The following is a 17,983-nucleotide window of genomic DNA, read 5'->3' on the forward strand; positions in this document are numbered from 1 at the left end:
CCCTGGACTGGAGAGCTACTGGTTCCCCATCTCTACATTTATGCTTCCCCCACCCAAAAAATCTTGAGCTATACCCCCCCCCCCTTTAAGCTGGCAGCCCTAGGAAGACGGTGGCCATTTTTAGTTTTCTGCCCAACTTAGACTGTAAGAACCCACCTTCTGTACAGCTTCTAACATTCTGTTATTGTTGTTTTCACCACATAATAATAACAACAACAACAACAACAACAACATATTACCAGTGCTATTTTTCCAGGAAAAGTGGTGCTGGAGCTCCCCATGAACGTCTCCCTTGCTCTCTTATAACGGTAATGGCGCCCACCTGGGATGCAGGAACACAGTTCTAGCAAGTTCCGGCTTAAAAAAAAAAAGTCCTGTCTATTACGATTACATTATCATCACCTGCTGTCATTCCCACCCATTTCTACCCTACATTAAGGGGGTGAGCGAGCGCAATGGCGCTTGTTTTAGTGTAGGGCAACCGGCTTCCTCGGGTGTTCTTGCCACTGTTTGTTTGTTTGTGCCCCCATTTCATCCTCACACAACAAACCTGCGGCAGTAGATGAGAGCACTCTCCTTCCTTGGAGGTTTATAAGCGGGGGGTGGGGGTGACCACCTGTGGTGGATTACTTTTGCCGAGATTCCTTTGTTGCTCGGGGTTGGACTAGATGACCCTCGGGGTCCTTTCCACCTCTACAACCGCAGGATTTTTGCCAAAGCGCCCGAGGAGGGGATTTGAGCGCCTCGGCAGGACCGTCGCTCTAAGGGGTTTCAGTATAGCAAAAACAAGTATTTGAAGTGGGGAAGGAGGAGTAGCAGCAGTGAAGAAGAGGAAAGGGGAGAGAAGAAGGAAGAAGAGGGAAAGGGAGATTGAGGAGAAGCAGGCTTCCCACCATTACGAAGCGCTTAATCAGCCACGAAGAGCGAAGCGCCGTTGCCGCCGCTTTCCACGCAGCCGCGCTCGCTGGGCGTCCCTCTCCCGCCTCTGGGGGCGCTGCGGAGGCGGAGGAAGCGCTTAAAAAGGGCCCGAGCCCGCGGAATGGCTGTTCAGTTCCGGCCGCTTTTACGCACAGAGACGCACGCACGCACGCGCCTGCCTGCCTGCCTTCCTTTTGAGTGACCGCGCCGAAGTTTGCCTCTGTTTTTCCAGCCACCGCAGGAGGACTGCTGCTTGGTGTCGTCCGTCCGTCCTTCCCTTCTTCCATCCTCCGCGCCGTCAAGCCGCAGCGATGTTGGCGCTCAGCTCTGCCCGCCGCCTGATGCTGCTCCTGGGGCAGCCTCAGCAGTGCCGGGCCGCCGCTGCCTCCGGGGAGCTGCTGCTGCTGCAGGTCTCCTCCGAGGGCGCCCTGAGCCGCGCCTGCCGCCGTGCCTGCAGCAGCGGCCACAAGCGCGACGACGGCGGCAACCCGCTGGTCTACCTGGACGTGGGAGCGGACAATCAGCCCCTCGGCCGGGTCGTGTTGGAGGTACGCGCCGCTTCCTCCTCCCTGGGCTCCTTTAAGCGGGGCGCGCGGGGTTGGCGCCTTCCCGCGTCCCTGGGGTGCCCTTGGAGCGTTTCGGGGAGGGCAGCGGGACTTGTTTTATTTATTTATTGCATTTGGAGACCGCCTTTTCTTCCCAGGTGCTCAATGGTTCTCCTCCGATTTCATCCCCACGACAACCCCGTGAAGTGGGTTAGTTAGGCAGAGAGACGGTGGCTGGCCCAAGGTCACCCAGTGAACTTAATGGATGAGTGAAGATTTGAACCCTGGTGCCCCCATATCCAATTCTCTAGCCGTTATACTGTCAGGGGCTTAGCTTTGCCTGTATCAGCGTTGCTAACAGACATCATTGTTTTGTTGTTGTTGTGTAAGGGATCCAATGACACTTATCAAAATTGATATTTTGCAGCTTGGAAGTGAGTTCTTATCACTTTGCAAGGAGGTGGCAAGAAAGCCACCACCTGTTGATTTTAGTTTGCTTGTTACAGTTTGGTTGTTAAACATTTTTGGGGTTAATGCCCTCTCCCTCTTCTTTCGCCCTCTTCTTTGCTAACACCCTCTCCCTCCCCATAAGCAAAGCTCTTGTGTTTTAAAACAAACAGGGTGAAAGTTCTTTAACTCAGGTTGTTGAATTTCTTCAGGAAAAAATGGGGACCAAAAGATAGCAACGTAGAGAATGTCCATTAAGCTTTTGTACTTAAGAGTGTGGCATTGACTATTCATTGCTTTTTTCAGGGTGCCTTTTTTGGGATGTCTCCTTGAGCCAAGGGCCTTTGGCATTTACTTAGAATAAATCAACCTACTTTGTTCTAACCCCATTCCTCCTCAACAGAGTTTTGGGGGAAGTTTACTCGTTGGAGGCAGAGACTGAGATACTGACATTTCTCCAGAGAAAAGGGAATTCTGTAACATTTAGTAACTACATAGAACCCTTCTTTGCATAACCTTTGCTGTAGGAGCTTGACACGGCCATAGGATGGCACCTTTTGAATTTGAGATAGTAGGGAACAAACCATGAACTCATATTTGTGTCAAGACAACTTAGTCAGGTATTAATTGAGTTCAGGTTTGGACATGTGTCCTACAAGTGGGAGAATGAATATTTTTATTAGAATTGTGAATTCTTACCTATTCTAAAGTTGATTTTTCGGCGGGAATCCCTTCCCCAAAAGGACCGCTAGTCTGAAATGAATTCCTTTGGCGAGCTTAATTTAATGGCTTATATTAAGAGTAAGAGAGAAAGTGATATTTGTGTAATAGAATTTTTTTTGGGGGGGGGGGAACTGTATTGAACAGGCTAAAATAAGTTGTTGAAGGTGTTTGGTCCCTCATGTATTGCTTGGAGACCTCAGGGACCTTCTCTTTTCAGGATGTATAGCAATGATCCCACAGGTACACCAAAGAGAGATGCTATTTTCCCTCACTGACTTAACTCCGCTTATGGTTGACATCACCTGGAGAGTCTTTGATTTAATATTCCAATAGGGATTATTGGACCACAAATTTTACATACACTAGAAACGTGGTTCAATGTTGGTACTAAAGAAAATGAACAGGGAAAGCAAGTAAGATGTTTTCTTTTGGACCGAATAATCTTCAAAATATAAGGCGCAAACTGCAGGACTTGATTGATCGTGGGAAATAGGAGAGTGAAGTTGATGTTGTACTAACTAGGGCAATGCTTTTATCTATCCAAGTCCCCGCTGATTTTTCAGACAAAGCAACGGTTCCTATCTAATTCAACATGTTATCAGAAAAGAGGAGCTAAAATGATCAAAGGGATGAAGCAACTCCCCTGTGAGGAAAGGTTGCAGGATTTGGGTCTTAAGTTTAGAGAAAAGGCAAGCAGTAGGTGATTGAAGTGTCTAAAATTGTGCATGGAGAGAGTGGCTAGAGAAAAGTTTTTCTCCATTTGACATTGGAACTCATGGGCATCCAATGTTGGGAGATTCAGGGCAGATAAAAGCACATCATCATGCAGCACATGGGCTATGGAACGTGTTCTCCCAGGAGGTAGTGATGGCCGCCAACTTGGATGGCTTTAAAAGAGGGTTAGACAAATTAATGGACAAGAAGGCTGTCAATGGCTACTAGCCATGATGGCTGTGCTCTACCTCCACAATCAGAGGCAGCAAGGTTCCCAAATACCAGTTGCTGGGAACCACAGGAGAGGAGAGTGTTCTTGTGCTCATGTTCTGCTCCCCAATTTCCCACAGGCATCTCTGGTTGACCACTGTGAGAACAGGATGTGGGATTAGATAAGCCTTTGGCCTGATCCAGCAAGCTCTTATGTTGTGTACCCTTTATACCTTTTACAATAAGGGTACTACAAATATTGTGGTCTGGAAATGTTTGCTCGTGATCTGATCACACTAAATTGTTCCAAGGATATTTATGGAGATGGTAGGAAAAGACAAAACAGGTGCAGTAGCTTTTATCCAATTAATAATTCTTCCGAGATAGCCTGGATATTATAAAGGATATCTCAAGGATATCTCCAAGCCTGGTTGCAGATGACAAGTCAAAATCACTTCCACGTAAACAGGAGCAGAAGCTTTTTGAGAGCCAATTCTTTTTTACTCCATAGTATCTCTGTGCCCCAAATCCGATGTTCACAAATTTGAGGTTCCCAAAAGCACAGACATGTTGGAAGGTAGGCATATGTGTTTTAAAAAAAAGGTTACTAGGCTACACTTGTAGGTTGCAAGTCTGAGCAGCTCACACTTGAAGTAACTGTCAGTGATCTGATTAAGCTCATATGCACATAGAGATGGTGTTGTATAAAAATTGGTTCGCCTTTGTTTTTTCCATGTACCTTTCTAGATGATCTTAAATGCTTGCCAAGTCGTGCATATGGAAATCTCTTGGGAAGGTTATGTGGGGGAAGCATTCCATTGTAATCTTCCCACAAGCAATTACATGCAGGATCACTTCCAAGAACCATGAGTGTTAAACCATGTGTCATTAAATTGACCTAATGACACCCTCAGGTGATTGTGAGTAGGCTTACAGACAACATCACATGATGCCAAGCAAGCAGGTCAGAGGCAGGGATGTTCAGAAGAATAAAAAAGTTATACATTGGGCTAGGGCTGCTGTTTCTGTAATTGCAAGCATCTTTGACAACTCAGCTAGCCCACTTCCTTCTCCAGTGCAATCTACAGTACTTAACTGATGAAAGGATATAATGCAGTAAAATTCCATGTTGTGAAATTTCTACTGTGTGTGTGTAGATCTCCACACATGGAGATTTGTTGCCCTTTGCCCTTCCTCTTCCTTTTTAGTTTCAAACTGAAACTACTGGGGGGGTTTTAATTCTGGTGTAGCTGTGGTTGCTAGTAATTCTGCTGAGCTGACTAATTTTTCATAGAATCATAGAATTGTAAAGTTGGTACTTGGTGGAGCTTAGATCTTTATGCTTTTAGCTAATACTGGTATTTTGGTGTTGTTTTTATATAAAAAGAATGGATTATATATTTTATGTTACATTGGATAATGTGTTTTTTTTTCTCTCTTTCTCCTCCTAATAGCTGAAAGCTGATGTAGTGCCAAAGACTGCAGGTAAGACAATACTTTTGCCAGGCCCTTACTGAATTTTCAGGGTTATGTAATGTTGGCAAGAAAATGAAGGAAAATTGAAATGCTTTTTCCAAAACAAAAATAATGTCTTAAAGTTACAATCAACAAGGTGGTTGGAGGGAAGGAGTATAAAGGAGAATTTATTTCACTTAATCTTCCCTATTTGTAGCACAGATCTTTTCCAGATTTGGCTTTATGTATTACATACTCCCAACTTTTTGGAATCCTAAAATTATGAAATTGTTGAGCAAGCAAAGTTCCTATTTTACATAAACATGAGTTTTCACTTGAATAATTCTGTTGATTCTACTCTGCTCCTACCCAATGTTGATCTTTTCATTTCTTGCTGTGTTTGCTTATCCACACTTGCCTTTTGCCCTGCTCTTTCCAGGCACATGTCCTCTCTTAAAAGCTCCGTGTCTAAGCTGCTTTTGTTGTTGTTGTTCTTTTGCCACAAGTTTTCCCTGCAAAAACCAGCTCTTTTAGCATTCAGTTGGTAAAGGTAAAGGCACCCCTGACAGTTAATTCCAGTCGTGAACGACTCTGGGGTTGCTGCGCTCATCTCACTTTACAGGCCGAGGGAGCCAGCATTTGTCTGCTTCTGCAGACAGTTTTTCTGGGTCATGTGGCCAGCATGACTAAGCCACTTCTGGTGAAGCCAGAGCAGAACATGGAAACGCCATTTACCTTCCCACCGGAGCGGTACCTATTTATCTACTTGCACTGCGTGCTTTCAAACTGCTAGGTTGGAAGGAGCTGGGACCGAACAACGAGAGCTCACTCCGTCGTGGTGCCTTGAACCACTGACCTTCTGATCGGCAAGTCCAAGCGGTGCAGTGGTTTAAACCACAGCGCCACCCGCATCAGTTGGAGCAAATATCAGTTCAAGTTTTCCATGGATTACTGATTGTTCTGATTGAGCTTTAAAGAGAGGGTTTTCACGGGGAAAGCTCTGGAGCAAAAAATAAGAGGGAGTGCTTGGACATGGAGCTTTAAAGGAACATTACCTGTAAGAACATGCACTCACGTCCTTGTTTCATAGAAACTCATGACGTGACCAAGGCTACAATCCTATACCCACTTTTCCTGGGAGTAAACCTCATTGGACTCAGTGGGATTTAATTTATGAGTAGACATGTATTGGATTGTGTTTTAAATCAAGTTCAAGTAGACCTACATGTTTAATTGAGCAGCTGTAATTGTGAGCCCTAGTTTCTCATCATTCTGTGAGTCTGTGTGCCCATCGCTTCATTGCTGTTGATTTTTAGCTGTGCAAAAATACTATAAGATGATAGGCTTGTGCAAATACTGGCCCAAATCCAGCATCTTTTTATATTGGAATCCTGTACGTGCAAGAGTTTCCTGTGCACAATGGAGAGTGCCTGTGTGCTTGCATAATTTTTCCTCTTGCAGAAGACAAAAGAATCCCTAAATCATGGCAAATATAAAAATTTTAGAGGCAAGTAAGGATTTCCAAGAAGAGTAATTACAGCCCAGCTGTAGAGTGCCTATTTATTGGCATTATTGGCAAATATATTTAAGAATAAACAACAATGCTGTGATCAAGAGCTTCATGGTATGCCTAAAATATTACCACCAAATGCACTGCACTAGGATTCTGCTGACAGCTCATTGTTGTCTGCAGTCCTTCATTCTTCATGGGATGCCTTGGTCCTGGCCCTTCTAGAGTTGCCTTAGTGTGTGGTGCAGGAAGTGTCTGTGCAACAGGGATGGAACAGGGTGCTGTGGGCATCCTTTTAGGCCTGAGTGCCAAGGTGCAGCATTGCACCCCAAGACCTGTTTTCCCCTCAGGTGGTAAGCCTGTTTCTGAGTTGGGGTCTACAGTTGGGGATTGACATGATGGAATGCATATGGAAAACTAGCACCCTGGAGAGAAGCGTTACCTGGAACAACCTTTCTCCCTGATTTTCTGTGTACATTGAGACATGTCAGCCTTCCACCACAACCTGAAGCGATATAGACCAGACATGAGTTTGCCACCTTTCCTTAGGCTCTCCATTGAAGCTGAAGCTCCGTTGAAGCTTGCGAAATTGCACAGAGTTGGTGTCAGCTATTTGCATGCCTAAAATGTCAAGGCCCTTTTGCCCTTACAAATTTCAGGTATGCAAATCTCAGCAACCAGGAGTGGCAGGAGGAGGTTTATAGTAAATGTAGGAATCATTGCACACACCCCTGGTATAATATTCCCCCCCAAAAAAAATAATAATTCTAAAATTCTGTTCAGAATATGGCATTGAAGCACGCTGTGTGGGATGGATTGTGTTATCATTGCTTGTATAGCTGTACAAAGTGTTTTGTCATGGTTGTCAAGCTTCCTTGTTAGTAACAATGCTGCCTTCTCCCCTTTCCACCCCCAGAAAATTTTAGAGCGCTATGCACTGGAGAAAAGGGCTTCGGATACAAAGGATCTACCTTTCACCGAGTCATTCCTTCTTTCATGTGCCAGGTAATTAAACTGGAGGTTTCTACTAAGCCACTTGAAGTTTTGAAAGAGCAGCTGAGGTGTAATTGGAAGAAATGCAATTATCAGGAAAAGCCTTTGCTGCAGCACTGGGAAGTTCTTGCCTTGTATCCCTGTGTTCAGCAGCAGCAGCAGCAGCTGTCAAGTTGCCATGTAATAATCTTGTGAATTCTCAGAAAGTCAGTACAGTATACCTGGGTGGTGGAGCATCTTACAGAAGGCAAACTTGGCAGCTTCTGCGGGTGAACTCTTTTTCAGCGAGCTGTGGAGAGTTGTCTGTCTTAGGAGTTCAGCTCTACAAGAAGGGGATCCACTTTGCATGTTCGTGGATAACCTGGTTGCTAAATCATTCGCAGGCTACCTGAATCAGGGTCAGGATTCAATAGGTAGCAGGGCAGGTCCTTTATGGCAACCTGCTGAAAGTGACTTCCAGCAGACAGACAGATTCACAAATCAAAATAAAAGGGAGATGGAAAAAAGGACTGAGAGATACTTTGTCAGCCACTGGCTAAACCAGGACTTGAAGGGAAATCGCTGCTCAAAGTGCTGTCCTCCAGCCACCAGGCACAATCAAATAAAAGGGAGATGGAGCATCAGTAACAGGCATGACATCTTCATTTCCCAAGGAATGAAATGAATTACTTTTGTTTCTGTCATGTCCTTTCTCCAAGGACCTCTGGGTGGTGGAGCAAATAGCAGTCAATTTCACTAGGGCGAAGAGGGGACTTTAAAAGCTGCAATTTACAGTGAAGGCTGGAAGCTGCAATAGGAGTACAGTGGTACCCCGCAAGACGAATGCCTCGCACAACGAAAAACTCGCAAAACGAAAGGGTTTTGCGAGTTTTTAGTTGACTCGTGAGACGAATTCGTCTATGGCTCTTTTTCGCAAGACGAATTCGTCTGGCGAGGTACCACTGTAAGCACCGGATCCTCGCCCCGCCGTGTTTTAAAGCTGCAGGGAGTGCTGCTGTTCGCTCCTTGCAGCTTTAAAACGCTGCGCGACGCGGATCCGGTGCGCGGGGGGCGGCGTCGGATCGCGCACGGCCATCCAAAATGGCGGCGCGATCCCACTCTGCCCCCCCCCCGCGCACCGGAGCCTCGTCGCGCCGTGTTTTAAAGCTGCAGGGAGCCAACAGCAGCACTCCTGTTCGCTCCCTGCAGCTTTAAAACGCGGTGCCGCGCCATTACAGGGAGCTGTAAAGGCTTACCTTTTTCTCCGGTCGGGAGGGGTGTTGTGCATCGCGTCCATCTTGGATCGACTGTGCATGTCTGCGATCTCCAGACATGCACAGTCGATCCAAGATGGATGCGATGCACAACACCCCTCCCGACCGGAGAAAAAGGTAAGCCTTTACAGCTCCCTGTAATGGCGCGGCACCGCGTTTTAAAGCTGCAGGGAGCGAACAGGAGTGCTGCTGTTGGCTCCCTGCAGCTTTAAAACACGGCGCGACGAGGCTCCGGTGCGCGGGGGGGCAGAGTGGGATCGCGCCGCCATTTTGGATGGCCGTGTGCGATCCGACGCCGCCCCCCGCGCACCGGAGCCTCATCGTGCCGCGTTTTAAAGCTGCAGGGAGCCAACAGCAATGCTTCTGTTCGCTCCCTGTAGCTTTAAAACACGGCGCGGCGAGTCTCCGGTGCGCGGGGGGGCGGAGTGGGATCGCGCCGCCATTTTGGATGGCCGTGCGCGATCCGACGCCGCCTCTCCCCACCGGAGCCTCATCGCGCCACGTTTTAAAGCTGCAAGGAGCGAACAGCAGTGCTGCTGTTCGCTCCCTGTAGCTTTAAAACACGGCGCGGCGAGGCTCCGGTGACGGTCGGAAGGGGCCCCCGGACTTTTTTTCCCATAGGAACGCATTAATTAAATTTTAATGCGTTCCTATGGGAAACGGTGCCTCGCAAGACAAAATTTCCGCAAGACGAAAAGTCTTGCGGAACGAATTAATTTCGTCTTGCGGGGTACCACTGTAGTTAAAATTGAGTTTCACCTTAAATGAAGGGATAGGCAGATCCCAATATTTCCCTCCCCTGTGTTTACCTCCGTGATTTCTATACTCACTGGAACCTCCACAAGCAGTTTAAGGAATGTTTGGGGATAGGGTGCTGTTTGTTAACTGCATCTATGGTGCAGTGTTTTCTGTCAATATGTGGCATTTCAAATGCAGGAAATAGGTATATCAGAGTATTATTTCCACAATGCATCTGAAAATATTTATACACCTAGAAAGTTGGTACTGTGGATGTTTAGAAAAGTATTCAAAACAAAACAAAAAAATTCCTTCCAGTAGCACCTTTAGAAGATTGTTTAATAATAAAATTATTGTTTAATATGAGTAAATAACAGGTGTTGCCCAGTTTGCTTTGGGGAAAGCCTTATGAAAACAATCCTGGTCTGCTTTACCTCTGCTAAAAACAAATGGCTGTCTCACTAAAGGGACCATTTGTTAGGAAAAGGGCTGACTGTTTGTGTGGGATTGTAATGAGCTTTGGTAGGAGAAAAACCAACAAGTATATATTTTGTCCTTGATCTCTGACATCATAAACTTCATTAGTGTTTGCATTAATAGAATAAATATTTGAAAGAGAAATATCACAGGTGTATTTTAACTAAACCAAACCTGGAAAGAGTATACATTTTTGTTGTATTATTGCAGTTAAATTGGCTGAGTCAGCAAAATGTTTACCTTGAAGCATGTGTGAGGTGGCAGTTCCTTCTCATTTGGATGCAGATTCGTCCCAAATTTCTGTAAAAAAAAAAAAAGGCACAAAGGATTTTAGTTACACCCAGAATGGTGGAAAACCTGTGAACCTCCATATCTTCTTGAACTCTCCATCAGCCTCGGTCAGCATGGCCAATGGTTAGGGATGATAGGGGTTGCAGTTCAACAGAAGGAGGCACCAGTTTCCCCACTATATATCCTAGATTTAAAGAAAGGAGACAAAGTTAAATCTGAGTATCTTCTTTGCTGTGGTCTAGAGAATTGTGGTTTTTTTCCTCTTGCACATAGTGGGTGCATTTCAACTATGTATGTAGCCAAATGGCTTTGAATGCATTTGAGATGAAAGCCCTTAAAATAATTACCGGTACATCATGAGTAACTGGGCTTCAGATTCTTGGAAACCAAACAATCTGGAAAGAAGCAAGATTGTATTTTTTAAAAAATAATAGTATTTATTAAGGTTTTACGACAAATATACATAAAATAAAACTACATAAACAACAAATAAAAACAAAACATAATAACATACATAATTCTTATACCTAATATTACTTCCTCACATTGTGATGGGACTTCCTCCTGCCCCCTCCTCCTGCGTCCCTTGCAAATACCTTTTCGTAACTTCTTAGATTCCCACTCATAATCTACCTTCTAATTACTAAAATTCCTTAATATCTTATACCTCTTAACCTATTTTATAACATCGCCTAAATAATTAAACTTATATCTTATCTTACTCCTTATCATCTTAAAACTTAATCATCTATCAAAAACAAGACTGTATTCCTGTTCTACTCAAGCCTTAAACCTTTCTCCCCTCCTCCTCCTCCTCCTCCTTCATCTTCATCTTCATCTTCTTTTTTGAATGTTTCCTTCTTCCAGAGCTGTGTATTTTTCTTCCTCACCTAAAGCAGCATAGGACTGACAGTGGTGCCTACTTAGGGTTAGGGACAAATAGCTAAGCTGTTTAATGATGGGCTGGAACCAAAGTATCTATTTTCCTTGTTTGCAGGCCATGATGTTTGAGGGAAAGAGTAGTTCTTACATGCAAATAGCCTTCCTTCATAGTGTTGAAATAAGGAATATTTGTCAGTAGATGCTTGCGTCACAGTAGCTGTGACAAGGTTGTTCCTAACTCCTGCCTCTTATCTCCCTCCCACAGATTCTCAGGAGGTAATATTTTGAGTTTATGATGTAAAGTTCTGATCTTAAGCCTCTCTTAAGATTGTGGCATACATCTTCTAAACTCTTAGTATGAATGCCTGTCATTTCATAACTAAAATGTGAAGTCACCGTGACGTAGCTAATTGGCAAAATTAGAGGTACTGAACCTTGACAATTTAAATGCCCCTAAATTATAGGGTGTGCTTTCACACTTGTTCAGGTATATAACCAAGGTATTGATGTAATTTATTATTTCCCAGTTCCTTCCAAGCATAACCACTGTTAATCATCTTAGGAACCTTTTTTCCTCTAAATGAAACTGCACTAGTTTTTCATGACGGCAGTGACCCTGTGACAACAAACCAAGCACGCGATTTTTCAGTAGCAGTTTTTTTTAATCTTTCCTGGGGTGCAAAGTTGTTGTTGTGTGACACTCGAAAGTCCTTGTAGGTGCATTAATCTAGGCCAGCATTTCCCAACCTTTTGCCTTCCAGGTGATGTTAGAGTACAGTTCCCATCACCCCCCAACCAGCATGGCCAATGGTCAGGAACAATGATAGCTAGGGCTGGGCAATGATGGATTTTCAACATCGCAAGCCAAGCGTAAGTTTGGCGATAAACAGTGATGATGGGGGAAAAGCTGCATTGGCTCCAGCCGGCGAGGTGCTGGGTGAAACTGCCAGAGCTCTCACCATGAGCTCCTGCCCCCAGCAGAGCCAGCCCTGAGTCCCCCTGGGAAGGGCAGGCTTCACACTTCCCAGCTGAGCAGCAGTGATCCCGCTCCTCTCATGCAAGCAGGAGGAGGGTTCGGGGATCTCTTAGTGGGGGGGAGCACTTTATCAGAGCCCCCATGCCAACGCTGGCTCCTACAAGCTGGTGGCAGGTTTGGGGCTCTGTAGAACTGCTTTGCTTTGCTGATGGGAGAGCAGCAGCATGCTCTTCAGTCAAGTGGTTTAAAGAAGCAGAGGGAGGAACAAGCTTTATTGTCAACTCGCTGATGCAGCTTGTTTTTCCTTCTGCCATGTGATGGCGGTATATCACTGGTGAAACCGCTGCCGCTTGAGTCCCTTTGCTTCCAGCTCCGAGCTAGTTTGTTTCTTGCGATGGAGGCTGAGGGAAACTGGTGACAGTTTCACCAGCGATATACTAACCCCCCCCCCCCCAAAAATGGTCCTGGGCGATATATTGCTATCTCCCAGTGCTAATTACAGCTGTAGTCCAAAATGTCTAGGGTACCCCAGGTTGGGGAAATTGGCGAAGGCTGTAGTTTTCAGCTACATTAAAAAGAAGGAAGCAGCAGAATCCTAGGTTTACATGTTCTGTAACTGCTGCTATGGAATATATATTCTTGGTGTGCTTTCGTCCTCAAGGTGACAGATAGTCACTGTGCAGTGGTCTAAAAATCGTCAATACATGGCCCTGTTTGCATACGACACACCCGTAAACTTCACGGCCGATTGGGGATTTGAACCCCAGTCAGGTCAACACCACGTCAGCAATTGATGATACTTTCTTAAAACACTTCGAATATATTGTTTTAGTAGTTCTTAAGAATAACCTTGTCAGGTATGTTAGTGTTCTCCCTGTTGGAGCAGGTGGGAGGCAAAGGGTAGAGGTTTGTTTAGTGCAAATCCCATCATCCCTAGCTAACAGGACCAGTGGTCAGGGATGATGGGAGTTGTAGTCCCAAAACATCTGGAGGGCTGAGTTTGCCTATGCCTGTCTTAGTGGGTCTGAGGCTGAAGTGAGATTTGAAGTGTGAACTCACCTCACTCGTAGGTCATTCTCCTAACCACCCTGCAGCGCTAGCAACTCTGATGTTTAAAACCACTTTAAATACAGTATTTTGTATTGTATGTGCTATCTGGCCATAAGTTAGTCAGCTAGAACAGGCATATGTTGCTATGTGTATGTACTTTGACAAAACCTGTATCCCTTCCAGGGCGGCGACTTTACAAATCACAACGGAACAGGTGGCAAATCAATATACGGCAGTCGGTTTCCTGATGAAAACTTCACCCTTAAACATATCGGACCAGGTAAGCTAAGTTTCCCCTCCCATATTTCTTGTTTTTTGCATAAAGGGTTGGTGTAGGTAGGGCAGGCCTATGCTTGAATTTCCAAGCCTATGCTGAAGTTGTTGATCATATGATAAGCTCACGAGCCAGAAGACCAGCTTCTGAGAATGACTAAGGCATTACTGGGCCTCACGCCAATGTCTGAAGCAGATTGTGGAAATCTGATAGATTTATTTGCATTGGTATTGTTAAGTCTCAAGTTCTAGGACAGAGCTTTTAAACAAGCATAATTAAAACGCCATATTACAGCCAGGTAGTGGTAATTTGAAACTGTTGTCACTTATTAGTTGTGTTGAAATTGACAGCCACGATTTCCCGAAAGCTCATGATTGCATGAGTGTGTTGTTCTTGTTCAATAGCAAAAGAAAGAGATGGCACAGGGCAATATTCATATGCTCCATTCACCCTCAGAATTTCCCCATCAAAAAGTAGCAGTTAAGTTGCACAGTTCTGTCTCAGATAGGCTATTCTGTCTCGGATATGCTATTCATCCTTTTAACATCTCCATTGTTTAATTAGAATAGGCTATGTGTGTGGTGTTGCCGTTTGCCAAGCTGAGCTTAGGATTTGTTTGTCAAAAAGCAATAGAGTCAGCCGGTTTATAGACAAGTGAGAAGAGGTAACCTTGGATTCCTGGCAAAGGGGATAGAATTAATGGGTCCCTCTTGTGGAAATTCTCTCATAAACCAGAGCCAGTGTCTGATTCTTCCAGTACAATATCAGATCTTTTACTGCATGCTTACAATGGCATGTTTTGTGAATTCTCGGTGGAATAGCATTCTCTTGGTTTTTTTAAATGCAGGACCTAAAACAATGAGGAGGCTTCATGCAGAAACTCCTTGAATGGCGTGTTAGGTTTTTTTTTTGTTCTGTGTTCTAGTACAGTGAAGTTACATTGCTGTCTTGATGTTGTTGCAGGTGTTCTCTCAATGGCCAACGCTGGACCCAACACTAACGGATCTCAGTTCTTCATTTGCACAGCTAAAACTGATTGGTAAGCATTCTGCAAACACACATGTGGAAGGGCTTGTTTTTGTAACTAAGCTTTCTCAAAGCTTGGCAAATTGCACATGTTTGTGTTCCTTGCTACGGTGCATGACGGAAGCAAATGGAATTGTATAGGTTGTGAAAATTCCCTATAGGAGTTTTATACATTTTAATAAGCAGTTAAGCCGTTGCTTTAGAGGGAAGTGAGAGGCAGATGAGGATCATCAACCTGAGAAGGTAGCCTATCCAGGAGAAGGAAAACTATGATCCTAAACCTCCTCTGCCTTGTGGGTTATCTTTGGTAGAAGAAAAGGATAAGGAGCAAACCCTACATAAATCCAGAGTGGAGTCCAGAAGACGTTTGAATGGCGCCTTGTACGCTTCCTTCTGGCAACTTCTGCAGTCAAGCTTGTGCCAAATGTATTGCTCTGCTTTCCTTTGTCTGGGCAGCCCAGGACCTCCAGACACACTGCCCAGGCTTGTGCCCCAGGAAGGACACTGCTATTACAGTGGTTTGACTTCACTCCCAGCGACACACTCGATTGTCTTTCGAGACAGACTGATGCCAACAAAAACAAAAGCTGCTGCACCTGCTCCATCTAATTTCCATTTAGAAGTGAGCTGTGCTCCTCAAGTGCTTCTTGTAAGCTCTGATTTTAAATTAGAATACATTAAGCGGTACAGGGTTAGATTTTTTTAAAACGTAAAGTAAAACTTTTGTTAATTGTGAATAATGGTCCCATTCAGAATGAGGGTGATGCCATGTTATGCAAAAGCAGATAAGGAAAAGCAGCCATAAAAAGCCAGTATAAAGGCTACAAAGGAGACACGTGGGTTAGAAAACATTCACCCAACCCTTAGAAAGCTCCATTTCTGCCCATAAATGCTTTGGTGCACCTGTAATAGGAATAGCAAATATGTACTTGTATAGCAACATATTGAGAAGAGTCCGATAAGTACAAGTCTCAACACTGTTATTTAATTCTGCCAAAGTGTAGATAGCATTGCTGTCTCCCATACGTAACTTTCCTACATGCCTAATGCATATTTGGAGGAAAACAGGCAGAGCACTGCATCATGTTTTCCTGCCTGCTAGTCAAACACTTAATGAGCACAAAGTCACTCCATCGTCACATGCGGTGAATCAACGCAGTATGCAAGTGAGAGAGTGCTAGAGGGCTAGAGTGACTTCAACTAACACATCCCATAATGAGTGCATAAGAATGAAAATGCCTTGAGTTGCTTGCTGGCATTTGGTTGCCTTAGCACATGTCAGGTTCTGAGCCTTAACTGTTTGGTTGATTAGGCTAAACACTATATTTGGGATTTGACAGGAGACCTCTGGTATTTTACCTGCTCTCCTAAGGGCTGGGTCAAATAACTTTGCACTGAACATGCAGACTTTAAATCATGTCTCACACTATCCATCAGCCTGTGTCAGTGCAAAAACGTTTGTGTAGAAGCGCAGTGCCCTCTTCTCACGGTCCAGTTCTCACAGAACATTCTAGAGTTAAATCTACCTTGTCCAAGGTTCTGTGATGCTCCAGCCTATCCACTGCCACTTTAAATTTAGTTTTGAAATGGTACATCTCTCCTAAGAAATGTATTCAGGGGGAAAAGCATGTCGTCTTTCCTACCCCACCCAGTTTTAAGCCTTTGACTAAGAGTGTCTGGGTATCTTTTAGTCTGAGAAAAGTCTTGCACCCACCACCCCAGAAAGAAGTGGAGTAGAGCTTTGCAAAGATTGCTGGATCGGAAGCTGAGATAGAGCCCATTTGGACTACACTCAGAACAATTGAACTCTCTGAGTGCTGCACCAGTAGGGTTGGGCTGCTGGTTGTCCGCACATCCATCTGCTCAGAAATGCCATCTCTAGGAGCCCTCACAGAGGCATAGCGGTGGCCATATCTGTCCATTTTTATGCCACATCTAAACAGTGTCAAAATCACGTCAAGCTTATGGTTTGTAATTTTAGCTTGCTTAGATAAAGGTTTCCCAAACTTGGTCTCCAGCTGTTTTTGGACTACAATTCCCATCATCCCTGGTCACTGGTCCTGCTATCTAGGTATGATGGGAGTTGTAGTCCAAAAACAGCTGGAGACCCAAGTTTGGGAATCCCTGGATTAGATGTCAACAGCAGTGGCTTCTCAGTGCCAAGCTGATTGCTAAGCTTCCTCCTGGTTTGGTGTGATTTTTATTATTTTGAGTGTTTCTGGCATGGAATAAAACATTTTCAGTAAGAAGAAAATTATCCCGTGTTTCAAGTCGACTAGTTCTAGATTCCTTCCCATTCATACTGCAATTTTCTTTTTCCGTTGCACATTACTCTTGTTTGTATTGCAGGCTGGATGGGAAGCATGTTGTGTTTGGCCACGTGAAGGAAGGGATGGAGATTGTGAAAAAAATCGAGAGCCTTGGCTCCAAAAGCGGGAAGCCTTCAAAGAAGATTGTCATCACTGACTGTGGGGAGCTGAAATAAGTCAAGATGTGGGAGCCTCTGGCGAATTGTTGATGCAAAAAAAGGGAATCTGCGTGAATTATTACTTGCACATTTCTCATCTGGATAAGACTTTGTACTGATAAGGATACTAACTCCTTGCTGAGCCATGATCAAGGACAATAGAAGTATATGAAGAATTTCAGTTTGGAAAATTCGTTTGATCTCACATGACCATATTCTGGTTGTTGTTGTTTTTTTAATTGTACTACTTTTTATTTAAGTGTTACACTGAAGGTTCTCTTCAGTGCTTTATAATGGAAAATACAAGAACAATGGCTGCTAGCAAAGATCTGCTAAAAATCCTCTGAAGTAGCTTATAATCTGAGCTGGAAATCTTAGTTACTCCCCCCTCTAAGAATCTTATAAGTAAGTTTCTTACATTTTAAAGATTATCCTGTGGTCTGATTGAACTTGAACTCTCCTATTTCAAATGAATGTATTAATGCATGTCAGAATATGGGTAGCTAAATGATTAACGGATGTGACTTGGGAGCTCAGCTGATTGATCAAGGTAACTTAATGAACAGCACTCTCTCCCCTCCCCCTACTGAGAAAATACAACAGACGGTGCTAAAGATCCACTTTATGCAAGGGTACACCAGTACTTGAAGTACATGGAATCAGTGGATTTCCTACTTCTAAATTTCTTCCAGTCTTTGACCATCTGGAACTTTTAACAAAGGGCAGAATTAACTAATAATTACTTTGACTGCTTAGAATGTAATGCTTGTGACACGCTACTGTTAGGATTTGAATCTGGGAGCATGTTACCAGATCAGCCAGACATTCTGAAAGGAACTAGCCAGACCTACATGACATGCAACTGTGAACTTTTAAAATTGAGAATGGGAAGGCCTTTCTTATAATGATTTTTAAAATTATTATTTAGTCCTTCTCTACTGTGCTGGATCCACTGTGAGAGCATCTCGCTGTGTTCCAAATATAGTAGGTCTGATTTATGTCGGAGCTGGTATTAAATATGATTTTTCTGTGCT

General features: G+C 44.3%; 1 protein-coding gene across 1 annotated transcript; it reads left to right on the forward strand.

Annotated features, from left to right (window-relative positions):
- The first annotated feature begins 1,167 nt into the window (after positions 1-1,167).
- Positions 1,168-17,288, forward strand: PPIF (peptidylprolyl isomerase F). Its single transcript, XM_033148725.1, has 6 exons — positions 1,168-1,466; positions 5,012-5,042; positions 7,439-7,527; positions 13,366-13,462; positions 14,420-14,495; positions 16,832-17,288. Exons 1-6 carry the CDS (start codon positions 1,230-1,232, stop codon positions 16,965-16,967), a joined length of 666 nt encoding a protein of 221 aa, XP_033004616.1. The 5' UTR covers positions 1,168-1,229; the 3' UTR covers positions 16,968-17,288.
- Positions 17,289-17,983: the final 695 nt, after the last annotated feature.

This window comes from Lacerta agilis, chromosome 5, assembly GCF_009819535.1.
Source record: "Lacerta agilis isolate rLacAgi1 chromosome 5, rLacAgi1.pri, whole genome shotgun sequence".
Taxonomy (NCBI): Eukaryota; Metazoa; Chordata; class Lepidosauria; order Squamata; family Lacertidae; genus Lacerta; species Lacerta agilis.